Source organism: Leptodactylus fuscus, chromosome 2 (assembly GCF_031893055.1).
Source record: "Leptodactylus fuscus isolate aLepFus1 chromosome 2, aLepFus1.hap2, whole genome shotgun sequence".
Taxonomy (NCBI): Eukaryota; Metazoa; Chordata; class Amphibia; order Anura; family Leptodactylidae; genus Leptodactylus; species Leptodactylus fuscus.
Window position 1 is genome coordinate 18,460,032 of NC_134266.1, and position 21,403 is coordinate 18,481,434.

At 41.6% G+C, this 21,403-nt stretch overlaps 1 protein-coding gene across 4 annotated transcripts in view; it reads right to left on the reverse strand.

Annotated features, from left to right (window-relative positions):
- Positions 1–253: 253 nt before the first annotated feature.
- APP (amyloid beta precursor protein) overlaps positions 254–21,403 on the reverse strand; it is a 217,671-nt gene continuing 196,521 nt past the window's right edge. For 2 of the 4 annotated variants that reach the window (XM_075263475.1, XM_075263473.1), the window contains 5 exons: positions 17,677–17,898; positions 15,582–15,635; positions 6,391–6,473; positions 5,374–5,520; positions 254–1,475 (listed from right to left, as the gene is read on the reverse strand). In XM_075263475.1, coding sequence (XP_075119576.1) covers positions 1,374–1,475; positions 5,374–5,520; positions 6,391–6,473; positions 15,582–15,635; positions 17,677–17,898 — 608 coding nt within the window. In that variant the 3' untranslated portion in view covers positions 254–1,373. The remainder of the gene's footprint in view (positions 1,476–5,373; positions 5,521–6,390; positions 6,474–15,581; positions 15,636–17,676; positions 17,899–21,403) is intronic. The other 2 variants (XM_075263474.1, XM_075263476.1) reach the window with 1 other exon arrangement.

Consider the following 21,403-nt stretch of genomic DNA (forward strand, 5'->3'; position numbering starts at 1 on the left):
AATAATACCAAAGAATTTGTGCTTGCAATCATTATCTGGAAGAACACGAGTATTATCTGACAGAATTGCAGGGGTGCCAATACTTTTGGCCAACACTGTAGCTAAATTCCTCTCCATTTTCTGCCATGCGAACCCCCCTAGGCCCAGTAAATCCGGCCAATACATAGAGCCTTGCCTCTATACACACCAATGTTTTCCATTATACCCATGAACACTGGGTAACATGCCCAAAAAAATACTCTGACACATGAGATCCGATTTTTTTTAAATTTATTTATGTAACACAGTGTAGAAAGCTATTAGTTCATAAGCAATGATTCTGTACAATCATCCAGCAGAAAGTTGTCATTAAGGAATCTCTGCTAATTTTTCGACCAGCAGGGCACTTTTTTTTTTCATTTTCTTAAAAAAAAGTGCTTTGAATTATCAGAGACACATGAAACCCCGAAAAAAAACAAAAAACTAGAGGGTCCTGCAACACATTGTGTCACAGGCGCACATCCAGCACTGATAGGGGGTTAAAGCTTAAAAGTTACATGGAAAAAAAAATAAAATTATATATATATTTTTTTTGTTTGATTTTGAATGAAACGTCTGCAATTCCTAAAGTGTGCACATAAAACAGGCACAAAAAAAAACAAATGTGCGTGTGTTTCCATAATTTTCTACATCACTAACACGGCAGAACAATCTGTACAATAACACAGTAGAGAGGAAAGAAAAAAAATTAAAAATAAAAAAAAAAATTGCATGGAATTTTTAAAAAAATAAAAATAAAATTCAAAAATTTTAATTTTTTAAAATCTCTTAAAATGCATAGCGGAGGTGGTAAAACAAAGGGACTAGGCAAAAGAAGCAGCATAAAACCTCACATACACATAATGCATCCCCCAATCGGTTTGTAAAGCGGTTTTTCACCCCGGACTTAAAATTTTTTATTTTTTGTCACAACTCACAAGAATAATATACAACCTGTTTAAAGATCTACATGATAAATAAGGGAGAGGCGACTACTCATGCACTAGGTCTTAAGACGGCTAAACTCTTTACAGTACACAAAAACATTCATTGAATAATGTAAGGACTGAAATGTTAAGAGAATACATTACCGATCTTAGTTTATTAGTTCAAGCATCTACTTGTGTTACAGCACAGCTGTCAAAAGGCGAAAATGAGGAAATCATAAAACGGTGGTGGAATTTTTTTTTTTTTTTTTTAAAGATTTTTCAGATTTTTTTTTTTTAATTCTCTCAACATGATTTTTTTTTTCATTTTTTTTTTCTGGTTCTATATTTATATATGTATATAGCGGAACACCGATGGGCAGTGAAGCAATCATTTGCTGTCCGAGACGAGAGGCTGCTGTGGTGTTCCTAATTCTGCATCTGTTCGAAGAACTTGTACGTGGGGTTCTCGTAGCCGTTTTGTTGCATCTTGGTCAGGTGACGTTCTTCCGGAGTCACGGCGGCGTCAACCTGAAGGATAAATAAGAACAGAAGTTAGACAGAGTTGGTCTCTGTTTCTTGTGGTCACGTGTTAATATTATTTCTTCTTAGGGAGTTTTGGGGCGTGGATTTCGGCGTTGAATTCGTGTCAGAATCCACGTGGAAAAAAAACGTGTTCTATGGGTTCCGCTAGCTTTTTTTTTTTCAGGCAGATTCCGCCTGCAAAAACCAACGTAGTTAATAGGAGGTGGAAAATCCATGTGGAAGACAGCACCGCGCAAGCACCTAGTGCATTAACCCCAATATGCATTCCAAAATACCAAAGTAATGTGCTCACCCGTAGGAGGTTGTGATGGTACCTATGGTCAGCCCTCCTATAGTCCGGAGGGAAGGTTTGGCACCTCAAAGATTTTTGCTCGGTGAAGTGGTAAGAAAACAGTCTACTTTTCTATACAATGAGCCCTTCTTCAGGTACAACATCTCTGTGCCTGTTCGGCCAAATGTGACACAGAGATTTTGGGCCTGAAGAAGGGTTCATTGTGCCCGAAACGCGTAGTGGTTTTACTTTATGATTTTGATTAAAGGATTTATTTACAAGTACCTCTGGTAAGCGCGGATATGTATTGGTTATCCCACTGGGAATTTTGGTCCATTTTATATTCAATGGTTGGACATGATGGGCTTTGACTTGCCCATTCCTCTGTTCTACCATAAGGTAAGCGACTTTCAGTACTTGGTGGTGAATTGTTCCCCCTTTCGATTTAATATTAATACATGTTTGGGACGAAACAATTTATTGTCATGAGATCAGGGAAGAGAACAGTTGACCAAATTTCGGTCAACGGCTTCCATATGTGCCTGGCTAACATAAGCGGCTGTACCCTGAGGAGACTCAGACTCTGCTAAGGTATGTAATACTTCTTACATAAGGGATATTCTCTTTTAAAAGCTTCACTCTGGATTCTCTCTTTTCCACATGTATAATGAGATTTCCCTCGGGACATATATCCTTCTTCCAGGAAATCCATTAGAAAATTAGTTTAGTAGATCATTAAGGAAGACCTGACAGAGGACTGTCATGATGTTGCATCATTTTGCTGATGCAATGAGACTTCATATTCCCAGATCTAATACTGGCTGCTCGGGCTTGTAGCTCTAATCACCCTGGTAAAACCGAGCAAGGCTATGAGATCATGGTTGGCCGAGCAGTAAATGTATTGCCGACATGCTTCTGTATCTGTCCCATTGAATGGAAGAGTCTTTTAGGGGGTGGGGTGAGCAATTTAACAAAATTAAGAGGGGGGGCACTGAAGTTATCCCTTAGGAGAGACATAAATACTCATGACCACCTCACTACTTCTTCTCGGGCTCACAAAATGGCCATCAGTTTGGACCTGTAGTGAAGGCCCAAGAGTATGTAATGGATGTGCCCTTGCTATAATCTGGCCCTGACCATAAAATATTTCCTAAAAACAAGTTCTGACATGACCCTTCTTTAACAACATCCTACATGTGCCCTACCACAATGTAATCGAATGGTGCAAAGGCACCCTCAGTCTTATATTAAACGTCTTGCAAATGTTTCAAGACTAGTTTTAGTTATTGCAGCCCATTTGCAAACTTAAGCGCACCAGTAAAAATGTTATGCACCAACCCCGTACGAAAATACACCTGCGTGCAATGAAATGTTACTGAATAAATTACTAATGGCTTGGTGGTTATATGCTCTCTTCTGGAGCATTACTGGCCTTCTTTCTGTTCCCCTGATGCACACACTGGGGAGGGGGATTCATCAATGTAGGAACGGGACGCCTTGGCCTAACAGGTCCATTGTAGCTCATGCCAGTATTCTGGATTAGTGATGTCCGAATGATAGAGCTCCGATTTCTTCATAAATCTCTCATTCCCTGTGCCAGTAGGGCTTTATTAAGACGGACATGAATCTACCAAACTTTTTCATGTATTAACAGGAATCAAGGCATAAATGCAAGTCAATTAGAGTCAAACTGAGGAATTAATAGGCTTGCATTGTGAGTCCGACCTCCTGTTCATACAGGACACTCTGTGTGCATTAGAGAAGGTCATTGCTCCGGGGCGAGCACATAACTTTAAAGCTATCAGAAAGTTAATCACAGCATTACACTACATGTGCAATAGGTTGGGGGCCATTTTTAAAAAAAATTTACTGATGTGCCTTTTTAAAGGTGATTTCAACTCATATATCGTGAACAGTGGCAACGTCTGAGAAGTCTGTATGTTGGAAAATAAAGGAGTCGTCTATCACTGCATTTTTCCAAAAGCACACCCATACTTGTCCCCTGGTTGTGCCTAGAATTGCAGAAAAAGCACTTATCAATGACAAAATGACGACACTTAATCCACTTCTCGACACTTAAAAGTTATAAAATGGCTTAAAGTGCACTTTCGGTTTAAAAAAAAAGCTCTCATTGATGGGGCCATCCATATACCATGACCTGCACGATAGGTAGGGGAAAGAGCAGGTACATGTTATAGTGGCGTGCTCCTTTGGCTCATACAGGACAGATGCCGATCGGCTGTTACATTGTTACTTCCTGGCGCCGCCTTGTGTGGCAGCCTCGATACAGAGCTCCAAGCTGGGAGCAACCTTTATCTTTCCTTTTTCATTCTTTTTCTCTGTATCTTCAAGAATCGTCTAAGCAAACTAGCACTATGAATTAGCAACTATAAATCGAATGGAAGATCCTGTGCAGTATTTTGATCCTTTTGTTTCTATTGTTAAGCATGGACAGTGACTCAAGACCTGTGTGCACATGTGCCTATTACCATCCCCCCAGGAGCTAAGGACAGCATGTCTCACCATGCGGCATGGAGGAGAAACCTTCATGGAAGTGTGGACTTCTTCTTTTCAAGGAGATGATTTTTGGCGTCTATTGCTGATGTGTGAAGATGCTACAGCTGACTGGTATTTCTTTCTATTACTGTGGACACCTGGGAATGTTACAGCCTGGGAACCATCACCCACCTACCCATGTGTTTATGGAAGCTTGGCAAGAGAGCAGCACCCTGTCTACCTGGATGGCTTCAGACCTCTCTAGGCAGTAGAACACAGTGGTAAGAAGAAAAGAGGAGGAGGGCTTGTGATGAAGGACATTTGGGGCATTTTTTTTTGTGGTTAATGGACAATAGCGCTGATGCAAGATACCGAACTATCAGCTGTGAGCAGGAGATCTCACCACCTACCAAAGGAACTACCACATGTTATCATGATAGCTGCATATGTCCCCCACCTCTGCAAAAAAACGTTTTTTGCCTGTTATATCTACATGCTGTGACCCCTCCTTGTGTCCTCCAACCACATTCGGCTGTATTATTATTAACATCACTCCGCACAGAGAACTAAATGATCCTGCAGTGTGTCTGTGTTTCTTTCTTTTTAGTTGCTATGATTCCTAGGATTTCTCTATCTGCCATGAGCTTGTATGTGTTTTTCTCTTGTTATATACTACTGTACCAGCTATGAAACTGTATCACTGAAATTTCCCCATTGTGGGACTATTAAAGGATTATTATATCTTATCTTATCTCTTAATCTCTGGCCGGTGATATTTCCTGGGGTACTGGACCATCTTCACTGCAGTGCTCAACATAGCGCCATCCATGTGAAGGTGGCTATGTCTAGTACTGCAGCTCATACAACTCCAGAATAGACGTGTCAATGTTATATCCTGGTAAACACCTTTAAATATTGCAAACTGAAGACACATGTAAGAGTTAGGCAAGGCTCCATAGTTGTCTCACTACTGTCATGCCAGGGCACAATCCAGGTATTCTTCGTGCCATTTGACAATGACAAGTGCGGACAGATTGCCCTGTTAGCTGCCGGTACGCATAAAACAAAGCATTGCCGGCTGCATTGCTGATGGGGTCACAATTCCCCGATGCTCACCTCTACTACACCGTGATGGATAGATGTATACTGCTTCTTCTTCAGCATCACCAAGGTGATTACTATAACTGTTGCAATGACAACACCGCCAACCATTAAACCAATTATTGCCCCCTTGTTCGAGCCGACTTCTTCTGCAAAGAATACCTAGAAAAAGACAGATTTATTCAGATTATAGCAGCAAAGCCCAGAAATCTAGGTTTTCTTTATCTAGGTACATACATATGTCTACGCCATTATTCATACGGTTGTTATACATCCCCCTTGTTACAGGTAACTGCCCCCAGACAGTAAACTGTGAGGGTAACTGAAGGCGGACATTAAACTACGGACGCACTAGGAAAGGGACCTTATACTGTGGTGGGGAACATATCATGATAGGGGGAGTGTACATGTGGGGGCACAAAGAAAAATGGATGATGGGAGTAGGCAGGGCTTGTGGCTTAGGAGAGTGTGGGCGGGTACTGGGAGGGGAGACGTGAGCGATGCACTCACGTCTCCCCGCCCACACTCTCCTAAGCCACAAGCCCCGCCTACTCCCATAATCTCTAACACTAGCCTAGGGAGGTGGCGCACACGGCGCTCTGAAGGCATGTCAATGAGAGAGGACTGGACCGAGAAGAACGGAGAGCGGCAGCGGATCTGTGCAGGTAAGCGGACACCGGGTGGGACTAAGTAGCCGGGGGATTTTTTTTTTAAATCACTACACAACATGGAGTCCAAAAATTGAAGCAATTTTTGGACTCCATGCTGTGTAGTGAATAGGATCATTTTTAAAATCCGATCTTTGATCATAATAAAAAATCCCATGGACTTGCATTAGGATCGGAATTGGGATCAGGTTCAGATGGAAAATGATCGGAAATCGGATTTTAAAAACGATCTTGAAATCTCAAGATCGGCTCAACCCTAATGGTGAAATTCACTCCTCTAATATTTTCTACATTTTCCTTGTATTTCCTAACATTTTTTGGGGTTACGGATACATCCTGGAGGCCACAGCTCTCATCGGCTTACCAGTTTCTGGTGGTGAACTTCGTAACCAGCGTCCATCTTCATTTCAGAAATCTCCTCAGTCTTAATGTTGGTGAGCCCTGATCCTGTATATGAAAAATCATAAACAACGATAAAGTAACCATACTGGAAGTTATTCCTAGACTCGATGGTCCATGAGGTGTGCACCTTATAAATTTGAGAGGAGCTTAGACTTAAAGGAGCCCATAGAGGAGACAACTAGGGGAAAGACCTAGCTGGACAACCACCGGATTTTGGGTACAGCAGTCAATGTATCTTGTATGTCTGGGGCCTCTTGACTTTTTTGCCCCGTAAGGATTGTGCATGTTAAATTTCAATGACCTCTCCTTTTTCTATACTTGGTTTCCCAGAGGTGTCTGGCAGCACCTTACTCCTCTTTCCTTGGGTCCCTAACTCCTTCATGACTGGGCCACTTTCCCTTGTTTATGACCAAACACCGTTCATGAGTAGGCTGCTTTTCGACCGAGGGAACGTGGGCTTACCCTCAATTTTGGCCAAAGAACACTGTTTAATAAAGCATGGGGTCCTCCAAGAGCAACTTCTCCCAACCATGGTAGGTGACATTTGGCAATAGACAAAGCTTCTTGATGGAGACCAAGGTGAAAATGATAACTAAGTGGCTCGGTGAACAAAACATTGACCTTTTAGGTCCATGGCCAGGAAACTCCCCAGATCTCATTCCTATTGAGAACCTGAGGTCAATCCTCAAAAAGCAGGACAACAAACAAAAACACAGACTTTGTGATAAACTAAGAGACGGATCCGGTAAGAATGTGTGGTCAACAGACAGGAGATGGCCCAGAAACGGACACTCCGCATGTCAGGGCGAATTTCAGAACTTCTGTGGATGTCGGCTCGCTCCAATCCATCTGTCTCTTCATGTCATCCCAGACAGACTGGATGATGTTGAGATCAGGACTATATCTGTGGGGGCCGTATCATCACTTCCAGGACTCCTCCTCCAAAGGGCAAAGGTCACACCAAAGATTGAGGGGATTTACATTTCTCATTTCTTCAATTTCCAAAAATAAACTATTTTTGAAAACATTCTTCCTTTGTAGAAAACTTTTGCTTAGCACCGTACAATAGAGTCTTACAATCAATCCATCAATCTATTTGTATTTCTAATTCCCATCATCAACAATGTGCGGTCTCCAGCAGGTCACGTAAAGGTAAGATGACACTCAGAACACTGACACCGCGCAGTGCGGCTTTCATAATGTAAAGTGTTTTCTTCCTGTGTTTAAGAGCATCATTGTCAACACAAATCTATTATCGCATCCCTCCATTTACCCGGGGAAATGAACCATGAATTTGGCAGGCTCAGATAGACAAGTGCTGCATATGCTGGAACAGTGCGGGGGGTTAGCGCTTACTGGAATGGACAAGCTCATATCATTCATTGTATTCTGTTTGGGCTCGATCATTAACAACATGAGCAGATGGCACCACAAATACCTATTCTACTGCCGAACACTCCGACGTCAAATAATCATGGGCGCCAATGTAAATACGAATGTAACGTCAGCGAGGACTATACATCTTTGTAAAGCTTTTACACTGACGTATTCAATAGGCTAACATTTTTGTTTACGTTCTCAATTTTCAGCTTTGCTGTGTACACTGGGACAAAGTCAGCAGAGTCATTTCATTATTGTTTAAAGGGAGTCTGTCAGCACCAAAAACATTATAGATCCAGCCCTTGTAGCTTATAGTGCTCAGAGCTGTGAGCACAGTGCTCTTGTTGGTTTGTAGGATGGCTACTTGATTTTGACAAAAAAATGTTTTTCATTCTATAAGGGCAGCTGAACATCGTGGCAACATCTTCCTCTCACTCAATACCCCTCCGAGCAACACTGATATATTCAAAGCTTTCCCACTATGTTCACTTAGGCCTTTTTTTTATCTAATAATTCGCTATTTTACAGTTACTACTGGCAGAATTACATGTAAAGAAACCAGTAGTAGTAATAATGGATGGTGGGGGCAGTCTGCTCATTATTGTACACGCCCCATGCCTCAGAGAGAAATGTAAAATGTGCTGCAGCCATAATGTGGTTATTAGTAGCAGAAAAACCAATAGGACACCATGTATGAAGGCTTATACAGTCATAGCTGAGACTGCCCAGCAAAACCCTGCAGATATTGATGGGAAAGGGGACCAGGACTGTATAGATCTCTGGGAATAGGTCAGTATGACATTTTAGTGTCATCCACCCTGACCGCTTCTGAGTTTATGGACTAGTTTATTAAACTAGTCAACTTAAATAAGTCTAAAGCCCGTGCAGGAGCTGTAGGCATGTACCACTGTATTCTTTTATCTCCTTAATATGGAATCCATCATACAGTGGGTACGGAAAGTATTCAGACCCCTTTACAATTTTCACTCTGCTTCATTGCAGCCATTTGCTAAAAACAAAAAAAAAAGTTCATTTTATTTCTCATTAATGTTCACTCAGAACTCCATCTTGACAGAACCCCCCCCCTCCCAGAAATAAAATATCACATGGTCATAAGTATTCAGACCCTTTGCTATGACATTCATATTTAACTCGCATGCTGTCCATTTCCTTCTGATCCTCCTTGAGATGGTTCTACATCTTTACTGGAGTCCAGCTGTGTTTAATTGGACTTGATTATTAAAGGCACATACCTGTCTATATAAGACCTCACAGCTCACAGTACATGTCAGAGCAAATGAGAATCATGAGGTCAAAGGAACTGTCCAAGGAGCTCAGAGACAGAATCATGGCAAGGCACAGATCTACCTAAGGTTACAAAAGAATTTCTGCAGCATTCCTAAGAGCACAGTGGCCTTCATTATCCTTACATGGAAGAAGTTTGGGGCGACCAGAACTCTTCCCAGACCTGGCCATCCAGCCAAACTGGGCAATCGTGGGAGAAGAGCCTTGGTAAGAGAGGTAAAGAACAACCCAAAGGTCACTGTGGCTGATCTCCAGAGATGCAGTAGGGAGATGGGAGAAAGTTCCACAAAGTCACCTATCACTGCAGCCCTCCACCAGTCGGGGTGTTATGGCAGAGTGGCCCGAAGGAAGCCTCTCCTTAGTGCAAGACATATGAAGGCCAAAAAAACACATGAAGGACTCCCAGACTATGAGAAATAAGATTCTCTGGTCTGATGAGACAAAGATTGAACTTTTTGGCTTTAATCCTAAGCAGTATCTGAGGAGAAAACCAGGCCCTGCTCATCACCTGCCCAATACAATCCCAATGGTGAAACATGGTGGTGGCAGCATCATGCTGTGGGACAGGGACAGGACGACTGGTTGCAATTGAAGGAAAGATAAAAGCGGCCAAGTACAGAGATATCCTGGAAGAAAACCTCTTCCAGAGTGCTCTGAACCTCAGACTGGGTTGAAGGTTCACCTTCCAACAAGACCATACATACACAGCTAAAATACTAAAGGAGTGGCTTGAGAACAACTCTGTGACCATTCTGGACTGGCCCAGCCAGAGGCCAGACCTCAACTCAATTGAGCATCTCATCCATCAACGTTCACCATCCAACCTGACAGAAATGGAGAGGATCTGCAAGGAAGAACGGCAGAAGATCCACAAATCCAGATGTGAGAAACTTGTTGCATCATTCCCAAGAAGACTCAATACTGAGCAAAGGGTCTGAATACTTAAGACCAGGTGATATTTCAGTTTTTATTTTTTAATAAATTTTCAAAAATATCTACATTTCTGGTTTTTATCTGTCAAGATGGGGCTAAGTGAACATTAATGAGAAATAAACTGTACTTTTTTGCTTTTAACAAATGGCTGCAATGAACCAAAGAGTGAAAAGGGGTCTGAATTAGAGATGAGCGAGTAGTGTTTGATCGAGTAGGTGTTCGATCGAATACTACGGTATTTGAAATACTCATACTCGATCATATACTACTAGCTGTTCGAAGTTTAAGGTTCGATGCAGAACCAGCGTTGATTGGCCGAATGCTATACATTCTGCCAATCAACGCTGATTCTTCTCTTACCTTTAGAAGTTTTCTCCCGGTGCAGCGTCCCCGCGGCGTCTTCCGGCTGGAATTCACTCTGCCTAGGCATCCGGCCTAGGCAGAGCCGACTGCGCATGCGCGGGCATGCCCGCGCATGCGCAGTCGGCTCTGCTCAGGCGTCGATGCCTAGGCAGAATGAATTCCAGCCGGAAGACGCCGCGGGGGCACTGCGCCGGGAGAAGACTTCAAGGAGAATCCAGCCCGACCGTCACTCGTGGACTTGGTAAGTATAATTTTATCGAATGTTGCATACCCCTGAAACGAGCATTTCCCCCCATAGACTATAATGGGGTTTGAAATCCGTTTGAACAGTCGAACAGTGAGCGGCTGTTCGAATCGGATTTCGAACCTCGGACATTTCAGTGTTCGCTCATCTCTAGTCTGAATACTATAAATCTCTGAACGAAACAGAAAACATACGGAGGTAGAGAAGGTCTATAGGTGATCTAATAAGAGGACTATATATAACTTGGAGGCTGTACAGAGCCGTAACGTCACTGCGCTCTATAGTACAAGTCTGTACTGCTCATGGAGTCCATGCTCTATTCTTACCAGCAAATTAAAAAATAAAGGGAAACAATGATCCAGATAACTCAATGTATAAAAGATATTTGAGAAAATATTAGAGAAATTAGTCTTCATATCCAAACCCTGAAATCATTCCGCAGACGAAAACCATTTTACACAAAAACCTTTCCAATAAATTGGAAAAAACAAACCATAAAAGCAATATACCGCTCGCCTTACACTATTAGCGCTGTCAGAACGCACAAATGTAGCTTTATTGTAGGATGCAATACCCTTGAGAGGATGGACATGTCAGAAAGTGTCTTCGATAATCAGGTTTTCCCCCGATGGCTGACTACAGCGAGGTATTAGCTATGATGACAGTTTCATAAGGAAGTGCCTTTATATTGTCGGCAGTATAGTCTCCCATAAAATGATACATATTCATAGAAGCTGCAAATCGCTCCTGGCAAATGTAAAACCGTACAGCATGCAGTCCCGAGGTGGAGGACAGCCTAGTACTGCCAATGTCATTGGATCCACTATACCCTGGGAACATCTGGACACAGACTATAGGAAATACACAATTTTACTGGGATCCTCAAGGCCCATTATTTCGCCTTTTTCTAACCAATTAAAACCCATGTATAATAAATACAATCACAATCATTCCAAATCATTCCATGGCTCTTATCGTCTATGAAGTGTGACTATACAGATACCAATGCACTGCAATGAATCAATTCATCACACCAGGGAAGATGAAGGGGATCATGGAAACTCTGAGTCGGAATCAGAAGGCGGATACGTCACTGTTCTACTGATTTTATGGGTTCAGTTAATCTAGAATCCATTATTAATCCAGTTTGAGACTTGATTCCCAATATTTAAAGCAGGAGCTAAAAAAATAAAGCACGTTTGGTATAGTAATGACACCCAATGATAGATACTCAATGTCGGCGGGACACCTAACCCTCGACGTGGGACAGACTTGGAACTAAAACAAAAATTAAAAGTTGGCTGAATGGTCAATTGGCTGACAGCTATTCCTCATGACCCCCCCCAATCAAATCCATGCTCAGGTTGGCCGAGTGTGCATCTGTTTTAGATGGAGAGAAAGGGTAACCCACTGCCAGACACTTCTATACTCCTTTGCGAAAAAGGATTGGACATGTTGAAATTTAACATGCTTGACTCTGTAGATGTTGGAGAAGTCGGGACCCAGCCATACACATCAGATGGTCAGCTAAGCCATCAATCAGCATGTTCGGTTGGCAATCATATAATACAGTCCTATGAAAAAGTTTGGGCACCCCTATTAATCTTAATCATTTTTAGTTCTAAATATTTTGGTATTTGCAACAGCCATTTCAGTTTGATATATCTAATAACTGATGGACACAGTAATATTTCAGGATTGAAATGAGGTTTATTGTACTAACAGAAAATGTGCAATATGCATTAAACCAAAATTTGACCGGTGCAAAAGTATGGGCACCTCAACAGAAAAGTGACATTAATATTTAGTAGATCCTCCTTTTGCAAAGATAACAGCCTCTAGTCGCTTCCTGTAGCTTTTAATCAGTTCCTGGTTCCTGGATAAAGGTATTTTGGACAAACAATTCAAGTTCAGTTAAGTTAGATGGTCGCCGAGCATGGACAGCCCGCTTCAAATCATCCCACAGATGTTCAATGATATTCAGGTCTGGGGACTGGGATGGCCATTCCAGAACATTGTAATTGTTCCTCTGCATGAATGCCTGAGGATTTGGAGCGGTGTTTTGGATCATTGTCTTGCTGAAATATCCATCCCCGGCGTAACTTCAACTTCGTCACTGATTCTTGAACATTATTCTCAAGAATCTGCTGATACTGAGTGGAATCCATGCGACTCTCAACTGTAACAAGATTCCCGATGCCGGCATTGGCCACACAGCCCCAAAGCATGATGGAACCTCCACCAAATTTTACAGTGGGTAGCATGTGTTTTTCTTGGAATGCTGTTTCTTTTTGGACGCCATGCATAACGCCTTTTTTTATAACCAAACAACTCAATTTTTGTTTCCAAAATGAAACTGCCTTGTCCAAATGTGCTTTTTCATACCTCAGGCAACTCTATTTGTGGCGTACGTGCAGAAACGGCTTCTTTCTCATCACTCTCCCATACAGCTTCTATTTGTGCAAAGTGCGCTGTATAGTTGACCGATGCACAGTGACACCATCTGCAGCAAGATGATGCTGCAGCTCTTTGGAGGTGGTCTGTGGATTGTCCTTGACTCTTCTCACCATTCTTCTTCTCTGCCTTTCTGATATTTTTCTTGGCCTGCCACTTCTGGGCTTAACAAGAACTGTCCCTGTGGTCTTCCATTTCCTTACTATGTTCCTCACAGTGGAAACTGACAGGTTAAATCTCTGAGACAACGTTTTGTATCCTTCCCCTGAACAACTATGTTGAACAGTCTTTGTTTTCAGATCATTTGAGAGTTGTTTTGAGTAGCCCATGATGCCACTCTTCAGAGGAGATTCAAATAGGAGATCAACTTGCAATTGGCCACCTTAAATACCTTTTCTTATAATTGGATACATCTGGCTATGAAGTTCAAAGCTCACTGAGGTTACAAAACCAATTTTGTGCTTCAGTAAGTCAGTAAAAAGTAGTTAGGGGAATTCAAATCAATAAAATGATAAGGGTGCCCATACTTTTGCACCGGTCAAATTTTGGTTTAATGCATATTGCACATTTTCTGTTAGTACAATAAACCTCATTTCAATCCTGAAATATTACTGTGTCCATCAATTATTAGATATATCAAACTGAAATGGCTGTTGCAAACACCAAAATATTTAGAACAAAAAATGATTAAGATTAATAGGGGTGCCCAAACTTTTTCATAGGACTGTATGTACGACCATCCAGGATTCAGAGGGGAAGGAGACTTGACATTTTAGGGTAGTAATGTGAAGGACATATGAGGTATACACTGAGAACAAGCTTTAAGAGGGATGTCCAGAATTCAAAAATGGGTCAAGTAAATGGTATGAGCTCCAATACCTGCCACCACTTATGGAGAAATGTTGCACTATTTCTTAAAATCTACGTAAACCTTCTTGGGTATTTTTTTTATTATAGGCTTGAAAATATTTTTTAAATAGGCTTTTATTAAAATTCTACTTGCTTTTTCTTCTGCAGCATTCGCTTGTGCTCATAAAGTCCAAACTGCTGTGATCCCTTTCATAAAGTTCTGTCTGAGTAGCTGCCTGATGAATCTTCTTGTGACTATTACAGATCTGTCTGAGTAGCTGCCTGATGGATCTTCTTGTGACTATTACAGATCTGTCTGAGTAGCTGCCTGTTGGCTCCTTTTGTGACTGTTATAGATCTGTCTGAGTAGCTGCCTGTTGACTCCTTCTGTGACTATTACAGATCTGTCTGAGTAGCTGCCTGTTGGCTTCTTCTGTGACTGTTATATATCTGTCTGAGTAGCTGCCTGTCGGCTCCTTCTGTGACTGTTATAGATCTGTCTGAGTAGCTGCCTGTTGGCTCCTTCTGTGACTGTTATAGATCTGTCTGAGTAGCTGCCTGTTGGCTCCTTCTGTGACTATTACAGAGCTGTCTGAGTAGCTGTCTGATGGATCTTCTTGTGACTATTACAGATCTGTCTGAGTAGCTGTCTGATGGATCTTCTTGTGACTATTACAGATCTGTCTGAGTAGCTGCCTGTTGGCTCCTTCTGTGACTGTTATAGATCTGTGAGTAGCTGCCTTTTGGCTCCTTCTGTGACTGTTACAGATCTGTCTGAGTAGCTGCCTGTTGGCTCCTTCTGTGACTATTACAGAGCTGTCTGAGTAGCTGTCTGATGGATCTTCTTGTGACTATTACAGATCTGTCTGAGTAGCTGTCTGATGGATCTTCTTGTGACTATTACAGATCTGTCTGAGTAGCTGCCTTTTGGCTCCTTCTGTGACTGTTACAGATCTGTCTGAGTAGCTGCCTGTTGGCTCCTTCTGTGACTGTTACAGATCTGTCTGAGTAGCTGCCTGTTGGCTCCTTCTGTGACTATTACAGATCTGTCTGAGTAACTGCCTGATGGCTCCTTCATGATTATTACAATGACAGACGAGCCATCTGGCAGCTACTCAGACAAATCTTTGCAAAAATTGGGCACAGCATCTTGCATTACATGAGAGTAAGTGAAGGCTACATAAAAAAGCACACTGAATTTGAATAAAACTTTATTTCAAAAATGTTTTCTAGCCAATAACATAAATAATACAATAATATAAAAAATGACCAAGAAGGTGGTGTACGTAGCCTTTAAGGCAGACCCTTATTTTTTAATCCTAGACACCCCCTTCATAATGGGTAAAGCAGGATGGCGGCATTAATTATAATTCAGAACATACAGCTCACGAATCATGTGAATGGAAGTATGGCATGTATTAAGTAAATCAAAGTGTTAATGGAGGTAGACACATATGGTTGAGCAGGTGCAACAATATAAATAAGTCATGAATGATTTCTACAGGTACAACACATGCATAATGTGAACTGCAGCAAAAGACACAAATCTCATACAAAAAGTAATCGCAAGCAGGCAAGCGAACACCATGCCGAGGATTGAAGGTCAGAAGCTAAGCGTTATATACCTGGTCGTGTAGTGAGTCCTCTATCTGCAGCAGGGCGAGCATCAACTGGTTCAACTGGGAGCGTGCAGCAAAAAAATACATCAAAAAAGAAAAAAAAAGAAAAAAAAGAGGAAAAGCAAATAAAAATAACAATATATCATTTACTGAATGGGAAAGATAAGGGGGAGAGATATATATAATGGTAGAAATGCAACTTGGGTTAATGTGCCAGACAGACGGGACCGCAGGGACAAGATGCATGAAGACTAGAACGTTATTCAGTATCTGCTCTACAAGGACGTAGGATACCCTGATGGTACAACAACTTGTGATCGATGGGGGCTCCAACCCTGTGCAAAACAAGGGGGTCTCTGAGTAGTGGGATAAGACAACACACCTCATCTTCACTTTAAGGGACTGAAGTACCCAGCACAAGGACGTTAAAGATCCAGGTAGAGGCCTATCACTTCAGTGGGCACAAACACTTTCCTACTGGTGGGCTCCTCACCGATCACATACTGATGGTCTACCTTAAAGGCTGGGTTCACACGGAGTATTCTGGCTCGTCATTTGGTACCGTACACGCGGCGCTATTTTGCGGCCGCCGCAAAATCACGGCTACAAAATAGCGCCGCGTGTACGGTACCGGCTCCCATTGAAAACAATGGGAGCGTATACGGCCCGTAAATCCTCCTGCGGCATCTACGTACCAAATGACGAGCCAGAATACTCCGTGTGAACCCGGCCAAAGAGGGTCACATGATTAGAAAAACAGAGAACGTGCCACATCCACAGGTAGTGTCTGTATTGCAGCTTGGCCATGTTGATGTGAACAAGGACAAGTTGCAATACCGCAAACAACCATTAGAGGTGATAGAGCTGGCACAATTTTTTCTTTGGTTTTTTTTTTTTTTGAGAAGAGGATAGCCATGTTTTTCCAATCCTGTAAATATGACATCAATGTAAGATTATGGAAAGTCTCCATACATACAGCACCAGTCAAAAGTTTGGACATACATTCAATATGACTCTACAAAGTAGAAAACCAAGAAAAACCCATGGAAGAAGAGGTATATTCAAAGTTTTGACTGGTATTGAACATATGAAAGACGATAAGTGATCTAAGACTCTAAAAAAAATCTAGATATTTAGGTACAAAATAACAATATCCTCATGATAACCCCAAAAACCAATCCCTCTGGGGTGTTGTATGCACAACAAACAGCATGGTCTACATCTATCACTAAAGACTTCTCAATATTATAATAGACGTTCTACCCAAACTTTTTTACTTTTTTACTAAATTACTAAAAAAGGTAGTAATACTTATCTTACCAATGTTCCCCTGCGTCAGTCCCCCACCCATCTTTATATCCTGACCTCCAGAGATGATATCTAGACATGGACATTTGACCATGTTGTATGTCCATGTTGAGAAATCATCGTGGAAAGCCACGGAGGGAAGGAGGGGCAGAAAGTGGCAGAGAATGGGTAAGGTTACATTTACTTCTTATTTTATACCATACTAAGCAGTCTATAACAAAAAAAATACATGGCTTTTTTTCAGTGGTCCTCATTCATGGTCCAAGAATTTGGAACCATGCAGCCATAACGCGAATATTCTACACTAGGGTATAGACAAATGATGCCTAGAAGCTATCACCTCTTAGAAAACTTCCATGTAGGTGACCCTAGGGATGGAGACAACTGCCTTTATAGGGGTGTTTATGACTTTTGACCACAGTAGGTAGGTTGGAAGCTCTGTGAGATCTGTTGACCCCAATTCCAACATAGTGCCTGCCTATTGGTCACCTGATCTTTGCTAGTGGAAAAAAGAAGGATCAGACAGATGGAATCTGATCATTTTGTCCCCAAGGCGATAAGTGGTTTAAAAATTGTCCGACAACCATTCACCCCAATATCTCTCCTAAACTCATCAAGGGAGGAAAAAACTGTCTGCCGAACGATTATTTTATGTCTATGTCGACTTTAAGGGTTACAAATAGTCAATCATGCAAGAAACAAATAGCATAACAGCAGAAAACATACAGGGACATGCAAAGATAAACATGCGCGTGTATCACATAGAACAACCCTCACTAAACGTTACTCTTACCTTCATTCTCGGTGTTTGCTGGGACAGAATCCACACCAAATGGATGCCAAGGCTGTAGATCATCTACATTGAACTCTCCATCCACGGGAAGAAGCTCCACTGTTGTCTTGGTCTCCGTCAGGGAAGGCATAAGGGCATCATTGCCATAACTGATTCTGGGTTCACTGACCATGTTGGACAACACATCGTCGGAGTAGTTCTGCTCCTTTTGGAATAGCTCATCTAGAGGTAGGAGGAAACCAGTGTTAGAACAGTCGACCTAGAATTGACCATATTGTAGTAAAATAAGAAACTAGAACACTCGCAACTCTTCTTAATTTACACCGAATGTGGGAGAATGAGCTATCCAGTTTTCGGAGAAAGGTCTGCCAATCATACCTAAGCTATTGGTCTCCATGACGGCATTGAGCGTTGCGTATCTATAGACTTGGCTGTATGTTATAGTTTGAGAGGGTGACAAGCTCGGTGAGAATGACCGGTCCATTGATAAATATACAACAACTTTGTAGCTGTAAAGGAAGATGTTAAACCATCTCGGCCACCAATTTTTGACAATTGTTTTCCCCTGGATATTGGTATTTTTTACACTTCTTTGCTACAGGGTTGCCCGCATTATTTTTCTTGTCATACTGATGGACGCCTCGATGGTAACTGATGGACTCAACAATATCTTACTGATGGACTCAACGATATCTTACTGATGGACTCAACGATATCTTACTGAAGGAGTCAACGATATCTTACTGACGTACGCAACGATATCTTACTGATGTACTCAACGATATCTTACTGATGGACTCAACGATATCTTACTGATGGACTCAACGATATCTTACTGATGGACTCAACAATCTTACTGACGTACTCAACGATATCTTACTGATGTACTCAACGATATCTTACTGATGGACTCAACGATATCTTACTGATGGACTCAACGATATCTTACTGATGGACTCAACGATATCTTACTGATGGACTCAACGATATCTAACTGACGTACTCAACGATATCTTACTGATGGACTCAACGATATCTTACTGACGTACTCAACGATATCTTACTGATGTACTCAACGATATCTTACTGATGTACTCAACGATATCTTACTGATGGACTCAACGATATCTTACTGATGGACTCAACGATATCTTACTGATGGACTCAACGATATCTTACTGATGGACTCAACGATATCTTACTGATGGACTCAACGATATCTTACTGATGGACTCAACGATATCTTACTGATGGACTCAACGATATCTTACTGATGGACTCAATGATATCTTACTGATGGATTCAAAGATATCTTACTGATGGACTCAACGATATCTAACTGATGGACTCAACGATATCTAACTGATGGACTCATCGATATCTAACTGATGGACTCAACGATATCTTACTGATGGACTCAACGATATCTTACTGAAGGACTCAACGATATCTTAACGATGGACTCAACGATATCTTAACGATGGACTCAACGATATCTTACAGATGGACTCAACGATATCTTACAGATGGACTCAACGATATCTTACCGATGGACTCAACGATATCTTACCGATGGACTCAACGATATCTTACCGATGGACTCAACGATATCTTACCGATGGACTCAACGATATCTTAACGATGGACTCAACGATATCTTATAGATGGACTCAACGATATCTTACAGATGGACTCAACGATATCTTACCGATGGACTCAACGATATCTTACCGATGGACTCAACGATATCTTAACGATGGACTCAACGATATCTTATAGATGGACTCAACGATATCTTAACGATGGACTCAACGATATCTTACCGATGGACTCAACGATATCTTAACGATGGACTCAACGATATCTTATAGATGGACTCAACGATATCTTATAGATGGACTCAACGATATCTTATAGATGGACTCAATGATATCTTATAGATGGACTCAACGATATCTTACCGATGGACTCAACGATATCTTACCGATGGACTCAACGATATCTTAACGATGGACTCAACGATATCTTATAGATGGACTCAACGATATCTTAACGATGGACTCAACGATATCTTAACGATGGACTCAACGATATCTTATAGATGGACTCAACGATATCTTATAGATGGACTCAATGATATCTTATAGATGGACTCAACGATATCTTACCGATGGACTCAACGATATCTTACCGATGGACTCAACGATATCTTATAGATGGACTCAACGATATCTTACCGATGGACTCAACGATATCTTACCGATGGACTCAACGATATCTTATTGATGGACTCAACGATATCTTACTGATGGACTCATCGATATCTAACTGATGGACTCAACGATATCTTACTGATGGACTCAACGATATCTTACTGAAGGACTCAACGATATCTTACCGATGGACTCAACGATATCTTATAGATGGACTCAACGATATCTTACTGAAGGACTCAACGATATCTTATTGAAGGACTCAACGATATCTTACTGATGGACTCAACGATATCTTAGTGATGGACTCAACGATATCTTAATTGGGCTCGTTGGGTGTCTTTGGTATCCAATAAGTGACAGATCTGGATCAGTCTTGTGGCTTCCATTCTAAACAGGTTCTTAAAAAGTTGCTACACATTTTGGACAGAAAAGTTTTATAATGCCCCATTTTCCACACAAAGTGCCCAGGCAATTGAATATCTGCTTCCCCATCTGACATACTTATCAACTGTTCGGTCATTTTTGCTATGGTTAATAAACCCACCAATTTTTCCGAATACACAGCCGACTTTATAGCTGCACGCGCTTAATGTCATCACGTAGACCGAAAAGCCAAGGTATAATTGTCGTTCATTTCACCGAAAACTCGATAGCTAATTTTCCCAGATTCGGTGCGCATTAATGAGAGTCGCAGAGAAGCAGCGAGCGCAGATTTGCTCGGGTAAATGAATTTTTTTTTTCCTGCAGGAAACCCCATCGAGACTCAGCAGATACAGGAGCTTGTAATGAGTCATGAAACTCTAATAAAGAACACGGGCCTGGAAAAGCAGCAGGAAGTCTAATCACATCTAAATGTACACAAGTAAATGACACAAGATGTATAGAGAAAGCTCCGAGCCGCACAATGCCCATGATATTGCATTTAGATGTGTAATAAAAAAGTAAATAACAGTGTACGGAGGCCGGAGGGGTAAAATGTTCCAGATATGAAGCATGGGGTCAATTGATTCATTCTGCATAGAATCATTTGGCCCTGAGCTCCGAGGTAATGCAAAACAAGGTGTAAAATACTCAACAAAAACACAAATCCGATTTTCTTCATCGCTTTTTTTTTTTTAAGTCCAAGACACAAACGTATCTCGCAACGTTCCAAACCCTTCACTGTCATATTTGGGACCATTAGGTGCCACCTTCAAATATGTCCCAATGTGGCTGCCAATGACAAAATCTCTGATTCCCTAGAGTCCTACTGGGGTTCTTTGGGCCCACTAGAAGAAATGGTTGTGAGGACCATCCTTATATGTACAGGACACATGCATGTCCACTTTTCATCGTAAGAAGATCTAATAGATGAATTAATGAGATAACCCATCAAGACTAGATCCTATTGACAACAGGTTGGTTCCATAGTCAACCTCCAATGGGGGCATACTCTACTGAACCGTTGATGCCCACTGGGACTATGAGGGTAAGGATCATCCATGTCACCTCCTGGCATCTAAGTAAATGCT